The sequence below is a fragment of the Lactuca virosa genome, chromosome 7 (assembly GCF_052849685.1).
Source record: "Lactuca virosa cultivar CGN04683 chromosome 7, Lactuca_virosa_CGN04683_v6, whole genome shotgun sequence".
In the NCBI taxonomy this organism is placed as follows: Eukaryota; Viridiplantae; Streptophyta; class Magnoliopsida; order Asterales; family Asteraceae; genus Lactuca; species Lactuca virosa.
In genome coordinates, this window is record NC_136432.1 from 50,850,211 (window position 1) to 50,861,147 (window position 10,937).

The following is a 10,937-nucleotide window of genomic DNA, read 5'->3' on the forward strand; positions in this document are numbered from 1 at the left end:
GCTGGTACGAAGTATCAACATATTAAAGGAACAGTGCAATGGACTTTTGAGCAGGAACCACATGTTGGAGGCAAGGTGTGATGCATTGAAGGATGAAGGTTTCAAGCTGAAGATGTATTTATGTGCAAGCTGGTTTATGTTTGTGATTGTTATCTTTAGTATTTGGTCTATGTAAGGGATAGGGTTAGACAAATGTGGGGGTTTTTGTTGATCAAGTTGACGCAGGGTAAAAATGGTATAATTTTGTTATAAGTTGACTTCATCATGTTTGTAATGAATTCCAATGTTGTTAATGATATGAATGATATTCAAGTGTGAAAATGTGTTAAAAATGTGTATCAATTGTCAAATATAAGCACATAAATAGAACAAAAATGTAACAAAAGTACATTACCAAAATACTTGTCATAAATTGACCAAAAAGCACATTTCATTAACCGCATGAGTGGAACCAAAAACCATTACCAAATTAAGCATACAAGTGTCTGTGCATCATACATAAACACATCATAAAACCATAACTAAAGTTAAAAAAAATAGTTTTTAACAACAAGCAACTAAATAATCATTGCACCACAACAAACAACCAAAATCACTTCTTGGATTGATTCCCACCTTGCCCTTTACAGGTCCTAGAGTTGTGTCCCTTATTCTTGCATTTGCTACAAGTAACATTGATATGTTTCCTTGATAGCTTCTGCACTCCATCATTTGTTGGCCCTTGGGAATCTTCTGCTTGCATCTCATTGACTCCATCACCTTGACATGTCTTCTGCCTTTTGCTTAACCTTTCACCCTCACTTTGTCTTCTTTTTTTCTTAGGCCTTCCCACCTGAGTGCGATGTGGATGAGGGATTAGCTTTGTTGGACAATTACTTTTAGGCCACGTGGGTCTCTCTTTAATTGGTTCCACCTTAAATGAATAAGCTTTTTGCCATGTCTGTAGCCAATACACCTTGTGTACCCACTTGTAAATGTCAAGCTCAGCCTCAGGGTCTTTGCTCATTTCATTCAGAGTTGCAATTGCATGCCTGCAAGGTATTCCCATTAATTCCCACTTTCTGCAAGTGCAGGTTTGGTTCCTAACATCCACCACATGCTGATCTTGCAATGCTCCAGTGACTTGATACTTGTTTGCCCCACTCCACCTAGCAATGTATTGTGAAGCACTTTTTTTCCTTGCATCTAGGATGTCTGTTGCTGTAGGTGTTAGTGGACCTTTAGCCTTATTCATTGCCTTCATGACATTGGATATCCTCTTCATTAGATACTCCCTAATGAACTCTAAACATGAAATTACAGGTTTGTCCCTGCCTTTCTCTATCTTCCCATTAAACACTTCACACATGTTTGAAATCAACACATCAGAAACAGCTCTTCCTGCACATTACAATAACATACAATTAATGCTGATAAATAAATGAAACACATAATCATTACCATATGCAAACATATATAATTACCTGAGAAATGACTCCTTGCCCAATGTACAGGAGGAATATGCTTCAACCATTGACATGCCTCCTTATCATACTCACTAAACTCCTTCATCAAATGCTCAAACTCAGGAATGGTGGTTGCTGATGCATATGTACTGACCCTTTAATTCTTTTTTACATTTAAACTTTTGTCATTTTTTTAAAGAATAGATTCCTTCTTGTTTAAAGAATAGATTCCTTCTTGTTTCTAGTGCATGCACATCAATTAACTCCTTTAAATCTTTTTTACTTTTAAACTTTTGTCCCATTGAGAATGACTGTATATGTACTGACCCAAGGTTGCACCTTTTTTTCTTTTCCCAAATTTTTTATAAGAGCTCTTCTTTCTATGTCTTGGTCTGATCCTTCATCCAATGATTCGAACTCCTCATTGTTGATCACTTCCATATCTTCAGGTTCATGACCATCATTAATACATGCTCCTTCAACATCACTTTCAACATTTAGACAGAAGTCTGCCATGTCCACATCAACATCTTCTATATTGTTCTCCTCATCTAATATGTCATCCACTTTATCCTCATTTTCTAATTGTTTCCCATCCTGATCATCACCTTCATCCTTTTCATACTCTTCATCACTCTCTTCAGATTCATCATCCCCTTCATACTCTTCAACATCCTCATCACTTCCAATTAAATTTTCCATAAGGTTATCAAAAAGCTCATTATATTGTTCATCATCATTAACAGGTGGGGTGTTGTAGCATCCTTCAATATGGTCATTATCCTGAACCCCAATCATCTCATCCCCTACATTAGCAATATTTGAAGTAAATGGCTTGTAGCATCCTTTAACAACAGTTGCAGCCTCCTGAACCTCCTTAACACTCTTATTAGTGTTTTCCTTCTCTTTTAAATGATCAGTATCCTCTAAATTAAGCCTCTTGCTACAAGAACCTTCCCCCTCTTTTTGAATTCCCAACTCTATCCCTTCTATACTCTGGTGAGAATGCATCACTTTTACCTTAAAAAAGAATCAAAGACATGTACTCACCAATTGGCTCATCATTGACATGGTTCATATTTCTCAATGGAGATTCTACATGAACTTCAGCCTCAACTTCATCCCCTTGATCATCATTTTCTGGTAATTCCTCAATGACAACTTTACCCTTAGCATTTGGAGACATGAAGTAAGTGAGTAGATTTGTCTTCCTATGTTCTGTGTACACCTCAATCAACTTATTATTTTGAATAAATTTAGAAAGATTAATAACATCCTGATCATTCCCTATATCACTGGGGATTCATCAGTCAATTCAATCATCCGTGGGTCTGGGTAACCTAGGTCAAGCATTATGGCATCAAGTTCATGTACAGAAAACTCATCTATGTCCACATAATCAACATAACGCACTTCACCTCCAATATACTTTATATCAGGTAGCTTAGTAAACTTCCCACCGTGATGAAGCTTAATACTAAACCATGTGGGTGCACCCGCTACAAGTCAAAATTGTACAAGATAACAAAGTCAAAATTTTGTATAAATCAAGGGGATAATGCAAAGTAGGAAAGTTAAAGAAACAGAGCAACTTACCATATACGGATGATACGTCCATAACTTCATTTTTTGGTCTTATCTGCCACATTACGTACACCATTTCGACTTTAACGTGTGACCTTGTCTCCTTTTGCTTCAATTAGGTTATTTGGATAACGAATGAGGTTTTTTTTTGCAGGTTTAATGGAGCAGAAGGAAGAAGGAGGGAGGTGGGGAGTTGACGGGTGTTTGGGAATATAAATGAGGGATAAAAGGTAAAAGGAAGCGTTGACATTCTTATGCGAAAATGGTCACTAGAAGTAAAAAGACCGAAATACCCTCACGTGGAAGGCACAAGAGGGGGTTAACGGATTCCTTTTAACGGGAGTTAAGTACAGGGACCATTTTTACAAACAAACCAGTCCAAAAGGACCACGAAACCAAAAAAATCGTGGTTTGGACCAAAACCCAAAAAAATCATACCATAGGGACTATTTTTGCAATTTTGTCAAAAAATAATAATAAATTAATGAATTCTACGTATCATTATTTTATAGAAATAAAATATAAAAAATACAGAAACATATTTAGTTTTTCATTGCCCTTCACTTTCACTTTGGGTAATCGTGTATAACTGTATATGATACAAGATTGTTTTTAGAAAGAAAGAATAGTTCATATTGCCGACACGTGCCAGACAGTCAGTTTGGCAAAGTCAGCACAAGCACACATGTCATTCCCTTAACATTTCACTGCCTTCATATACATCAGATCGAACAGAACCACCTGAAAATCGACTCTAGATCACCAAATCGGAAAACAATTGTTGCTCCGATATGATGGCTTCAAGCGATAAAGCTCCCGACGTGATGCCAATGGGCGACGGATCGGTCCCTCCGGGAAAACCCATGACAGTGGGAGATAAAGTTGTCGACAAAAGTGCTCAGATCCTTCAAACTTTGAAACCCATTAAACAAATTAGCCAGCATGTGTGTACCTTCTCCGTCTACAGCCATGACATGAGTCGACAGATCGAGGCTCATCATTACATCACTCGTCTGAATCAAGATTTCCTTCAGTGTGCCGTTTATGATTCCGATGACCCTTCTGCTCGTCTTATTGGTATAAAATTCATGGTTGATTTTTTATAATGTTCAATTCATGGAATGTTGGTATATTAATTATTAAAGATGTGGTATATATATTTCCTTTTGAATAATTTTAGCGTGTGATATTTGTGCAGGGGTGGAATACATTGTTTCTGATCGAATCTTTGATACTTTGCCTACTGATGAACAAAAGCTGTGGCATTCCCATGATCATGAGGTTTTCTTAATTGTTTTCTTTGTTCAATAGACAAAAAAACATAAGGAAGATGCTAAATACAATCATTTTGAGAGTTTTGTATACTTTATGTCATTGTGTTAAATATTCTTGAAATAGAAGAAGATGAATGTGTATGTGTCCAGTGATTGAATATTCACTCTCATGTCCAGGTTACATCAGGATTATGGGTAAATCCACGTGTTCCAGAGATGCTTCATAGGACCGAGCTTGAAAATATTGCACATACTTATGGAAAGTTTTGGTGTACTTGGCAAGTCGATAGAGGTAAGACTGATATCTTTCTTTTTGTTGTTATCCTCAAACATAAGTAGTATTGTATAGTCTTGGTGCACTTCCTATACGCATCCTCAATTTGTTAACTCAAATCCAAGTTCTACAAGTCCCGTATCTACTTCATTTTCTTTTCTTTCCTTTCTCTTCTTTCAAAAAATATGGAAAATTAAGTGCTTTATAAGCGTTGTAACATAACAAAGAAACGATCATATATAGGAATAGATGGTGATTCTTTTGTAGAGTGTAAACAATATTGGCGCTGACTGATGTTGTTTGGTTTACAGGTGATAGGCTTCCACTTGGTGCACCAGCACTAATGATGTCGCCACAAGTAGTAAATATGGGGGTTGTACAGCCGGAGCTAGTCCTTGTGAGGGACAACAAATACAAGATAAAAACTGATGAGCTTAGGAAATCAAGGGCTGACATTCCAGTATCCAAACCTGGGAATGCAAGAGCCTCTGATTTCTGGATGCAGAATGGAAAGGGTTACGCAATTGACATAGAACCTGCAGAGATGAAAAGGTTGGAAGGGCCAAAGTTCCCATGAATGTTCGTTTTATTTTTGTATTGGTTTAATTAGAACAAGTTGATGATGTTATGCCATGCTTTTGCTTTATATTTCTGCTCATGGGTCAGACGATTAGAGGTTAAAGCAGTGTTTCCATTTCACTTGGATAAATTTTATTAGTCCTGGACGTTTTGCATTTCCTTTTATATGGAAATTAAGGATGCTTTACATGAATCTTATGAGGGTGACCAAAAAACCGCATCGCAACTAAAATTAACCGCATAAACCGTCACCGATAAACCGCAACCACAATAAAACCGATGGTGAGGTTTTCTGTTTTCCAAAACCGCAAATTTGCGGTGCGGTCCGGTTATTAGTTTTCAAAAACCGCACCGCACCGCATATATTATATATATATATTTTTTATTAATTATTAAATATTAAAAATAAGACAGGTTTCATGGATGAAAGAAAAATAAAATTCTACAAGACAAAAGTGTTGAGTTTTTTTTGTTATGTTTAACTTTGGAAAATTGTGAAATTTCATAATTTTAAGATATTTATTGTTAATTACGGGTGATTTCACGTTTTTAAGATATTAGTTGTTTCTATATCTTTTTTTTTTATTATTATTACAAATAATATGTTTGAACTCTTAAAACATTTTGAACTCTAAACTGAGGTTAAAAACCACACAAAATAATCGCACGAAATCCATGCGGTTAATAACCGAAACACAAAGAAAACAAAACCGCACCGCAAAAATAACTGCACCAATCGGTTTTGAAAATGGATTAATCGCATTTGCGGTTAGTGGTGAAGTTTTGGCCAATAACCGCACTGCGCTCACCCCTAAATCTTATCGTCTAGTTGCCACTCTAGAGAAACGATGTTGATCGTCTAGTTGGCACTCTAGAGAAACCACTACAAGAAATAACACCTTTAGGGACAACAGCTTTAGCGACGACTACTAGCTTTAGCGGCGACACTTGACAAAGTCGTCACTAATGGTCTCTGTCGTCACTACAACTGTCGTCTCTAAAGGTCTTTCACCGACGATCCTGTTGTGCCACACGCCCTTTTAATCCTGACCGTAGGCTGCTATAGTGATCCATCTGCTAGGGTTTCATCTGGTGGGACGCAATAGCGGCGTCACCAATAGCGACAACGAGTCGCCTCTATTGATAGCGATCCGTGTGCATTTCATCGTGACCCTTGAATTGTTTTTAGATCGGACGGCTACTAGGATCCAGAGAATGGCGCGTGTTTTTCCCTCCAACTTGTCTCCGCAATTGGTTCGGGGTCGCCGCAAAAAGCGTCGCCGCTAAAGAGATCTTCCATTTGACTACCCCTACGTCCAGACGACTCAGTTTCGCTGGGTACATACCACTCCCTCACAAACTCCGGCGAGCATCGAATTCTTCTGCTACATTACGTCAATTTCTGGCGTACTTCACCACCACAAACCACCTCTCCTTCTAGACTTTCATTTCCCGTGAATTTCCAGCAGATTCCGGCAATATCCGGTCATTTCCGGCGAAATCTAAGCTCTCCGGCGAGATTAAAACTCCGGTAAGATGCGTTTTGCTCTTCCCTTTTATATTTCTCTTGTTTTCTCACCTATATTTAACCTTAGTTTCAATTTTTTGTGATTTTAAGAAACTCCGGTGGTGCTCTCACAATTTCCGGCGGCTAGAAGATATTTCCGGCGACTTTCGCTTTTCCGGCGACTTTCCGTTTGAGAAGGTGTTGGGTACACGAAGGGGGCATGTGAGAGGCATTGGGCCTAAAGCTTCTTCAACTGCGGGTACAAGTGCTCCATCCCAATGGCAGTCACAATCACAAGCACCGCAACCAACACAGGTACTTGTGACTTAAATTGTTAACGACTTAATTCATTTGGTGCTTTGATGGTTTGATAGTTTGTTGAATTGTTAATGACTTAATGTGCTTGTGACTTAATTGTAGGATGTTGATGTGAATGTTTTTCTTCAAAACCCGACATTTGTGACGGCCATTGGAGACATTATCCGCTCCTTTAAAAACCAAGTCAACAACGAGGAAAACAATGATGGGGAAGACGAAGACGAAGACGAAGAAACATAATATTTCTTGTTTTATGTTATGGATAATGTTATTTTGGATTTATTAGATAGTTTATGGACTATATATTAGATGTTTATGTAGGATTTATTAGATATGTAATATTGTATGTTTGATGTTTTATGTAATGTGGTATGTATTTTTTTATCTATTTTTATCAAATCTGTATTTTATGATATAAACTATAATATCATAAAAAATAAGTTTTTTCTCAAAAAAAAAATAAAAACATTAGCAGCGACACATTTAGGAATGACGTGGACTAATTGCGACGACACATAACTCCGGCAAGCTTTGCCGGAAAAACTCTGTCCGGTCATCGGAATATAAATAGAGACGACGACATTAGAGACGACATGTATTAGAGACGACGGCATTTGCGACGACAAACGACTATTAGCTACGAGTTAATTGCAACGACGCTTTAGAGACGACATGTCGTCGCTAAAAGTATTAGCGACGACAGCTGGAATCAATTGCAACGACTTTTGTCGCCGCTAAAGGCTAGGTTTTTTGTTGTGAACGATGTTGGAATTTATAGGATCAAATGTATGCTAAATATTGAAGATAAATAGAGTACTTAAAAATTAATGTTATGTGGCTCTACAAAACTAAAAAAATAAAGGAATTAAGAATGCTATAAGTTTCACTCTTCACCGAGGGAGTGTTTGGATAGGAAAAAAAAAGAGGGTGCTTATTGATTATTTCCACCACAATAAGCTAAGTTTAAGTGTTTAGATAAAATCCTTAAAAATCAGCTTATTAAGCTAAATAAGTTAATTTTAATAAGCATCTTCCCCATTGCTTATTGCTTATTGCTTATTGCTTATTCACAGCACAAATAAGCTAATAAGCTAATCCAAACACCCTAAATGAAAGAAACGATTATAACTTGATTTTTTACAAAGCTTGGAAACTATTTCTATTTATATCCGAACATTCAACTTGAATCAAGTTCCTATTTGTACCCTAAATTGGTATTATTAAAATTCTAATACTTACAGCCAAAAATCTTATGAAAATGACATCTATGTGAAATAGAGAAAGTCGTTTTGTCTCCAACTGAGGTCTTTTCACCCGATATATATATATATATATATATATATATATATATATATATATATATATATATATATATATATATATATATATATAGCGGCATTTCTATTGAAGTGGTGTCGGATTCTTACTTTGAAGTCATGACACACCTTGGCGGAGTCATTGCGAACTTTTTAGAATATTGGAAAAACCTAATTCTACACTAAAAACATGCTACCAAGCCTACAAATCTTGATTCTGAACTCACTTTACATTTTAACATAAAAACGCCAAAAAAGAAAATCAAACCTAATATATTTGTTGAAAAATCCTTTTGGGATTGTAATTCATTTTTTGAAGTATAATTGGGATGGTTCTTTTAATTTCAAATTATGAAAATTTTAAACTTGGTGGAAAAGAGGAAAGGAGAGAAAGGGGTTTCAAGGGACAAACACGGGAGAGACTATACGACGAGAAAGGGAAGGGATCAACGGTGGTCGAGCGGTAGTGGAATGAGAAGAGGAGGAAAATGAGAACATTATAATGAGAGGAAAACAGTGAAAAGAAGGAGAAGATGATGGTAATAATGAGTCAACGGTAGTTGGTACGATAGAGGTGGTTAATGGTTATGACAAATGTGATAGTTGGTGACAGAATCCGATAGAGTGGTTCTCGGTGATAGATTAGCCATATGATGGAGGCGGCGGAAATGGTGGCTTGTGATGGAAGTGGTTGAGTAGTGGTGGGAGGTGGAGGAGAGTGGTCGGTAATGGATGCGACGGTTTCCCTATTCTAAGAGGGTCAAGGGGAGCAATGTCACATTTCTAAGGTTTTATGGTGGGTGTATGAGTAATCTAGAAATTTGGTATTTGTATCTTATCGTTGTTTTTAATATTATTTAAGAACAAAATGTTCATATATGAAAAATCTAATAGTCGAATATTAAGATTTTAGATGACTATAGAAGAACAAACAATGTAAGAAACTAAAGACTTTTTGTGTAGATTTTTTGAAAATTAGAATCAAAGTATATTTTTTATAATACCATATGTACCACTTCTATAATTTACTATAATCGATATGAATTAAAGGAGGTTCAAAAATTCTGTCTGTTTCTTTCTAATATTATTGAACTTTTCTTATGATATTTTTTTGATGAACTTTAAAAATGGGCCTTTTCACATACAATATTTTAATATATTGTAATTAGTAAACACATGATTTTACCTATGACATTAACTAACCCATATTTGAAAATTAGAAAACAGCAATAGGTCTTTAAATGTAGAGATATTTTAATCTCAATTGAGATCATATCCCTTATTTTCTCTCTGTCGGACGACGTGGGCTCAAAACCTTTTTTTTTTTTTTTTCATCTTTGTGTTAATGGATTATCATGTAATTGTATTATTATATATATATGTTTCATATCGTTGGCCTAAATATAGTCCGGCCTTTACCCTTTTGGGCTTTGTACGCATGTAAATGAGTATGTATACTCTTATATTAAGGTTGTTGCTAGTTCAAAAATCTAGTTAAAATATAACTTGAAAATCTAGTCAACAAATTATAGTAAGTTGGGGAAAGTGTCTTCATAGTTAAAAAAAAAATAATAATAATAAATAATAAAAAAAAAAAAAAAATCTGTTCCCCATTTTTTTTCTTTTTTCTTTAATTTCCAAACCTTTTTACTTACAAAATATAATATTATATATCATTTCTTGCGTCTAGACTTTTGATTTTACAGATCTATGCTCAAAATAAATATTTATATGTTATCGTATTAAAAAGTTTATTTTATTAATACAAAGGGAATTATATTAAAAAGTTTATTTATTAAGATAAAGGGAATTATGTGTTATATTCTTAAAAGTTTATTTAATTAAATATAAAAAAAATATATATTTTTTTATATTTTTTTAACTAGCTTATCAATTTTAGTTTGATTTTTTTATGGTAACAGTTAGCTTTTAAACTAAGGCCCTGTTTGATTTGGATCTGGGTAACAGTTAGTTTTTAACTAGCTTTATCAATTGTTAGTATTATTATTATTATTATTATTAGAGCATTAGGTAAAATGGTCATTTTAATCGGCCAGCATATACAATCAAACAGTATGGTTTCTTATTCGGTCAGAATTTATTACTCAGACAGACATTTTCCAAGCTTTATCAATTGTTAGTATTATTATTATTATTATTATTAGAGCAGTAGGACCTTTTCCAAGCTTTATCAATTGTTAGTATTATTATTATTATTATTAGAGCTAGGTAAAATGATCATTTTACATCAGCCAGCATATACAATCAAACAGTATGATTTCTTATTCGGTCAGAATTTATTACTTAGCATATACAATCAAACAGTATGATTTCTTATTGGTCAGAATTTATTACTTAGACAGACCTTTTCCAGTAAGCAGACCTTTTCCGGTAAGCATTTTACTATCAATATCAAACGGGACGTACTCTACTTGTTTCGAGACTTTTAATCCTCAAACTAAACCCTCAACTTATGCTAAATGACACATTTCCGCCAAACCCCGATGAAAACAAATTTATTCAATGCATTTTACAAACAAATCCCATAAAACCGAATTTGTCGAGCATCTCAATATTGTCAAACGAAAAAAAAAAAATACCGAACATAGAAACTCTTGGAACGATCAAATATGTGTTCTA

General features: G+C 35.1%; 1 protein-coding gene across 1 annotated transcript; it reads left to right on the forward strand.

The window, feature by feature from the left end:
• Positions 1-3,765: 3,765 nt before the first annotated feature.
• LOC145125936 (oil body-associated protein 2A-like) lies at positions 3,766-5,229 on the forward strand. Its single transcript, XM_079061340.1, has 4 exons — positions 3,766-4,106; positions 4,228-4,310; positions 4,481-4,595; positions 4,889-5,229. Exons 1-4 carry the CDS (start codon positions 3,821-3,823, stop codon positions 5,152-5,154), a joined length of 750 nt encoding a protein of 249 aa, XP_078917466.1. The 5' UTR covers positions 3,766-3,820; the 3' UTR covers positions 5,155-5,229.
• The last annotated feature ends 5,708 nt before the right edge of the window (positions 5,230-10,937 follow it).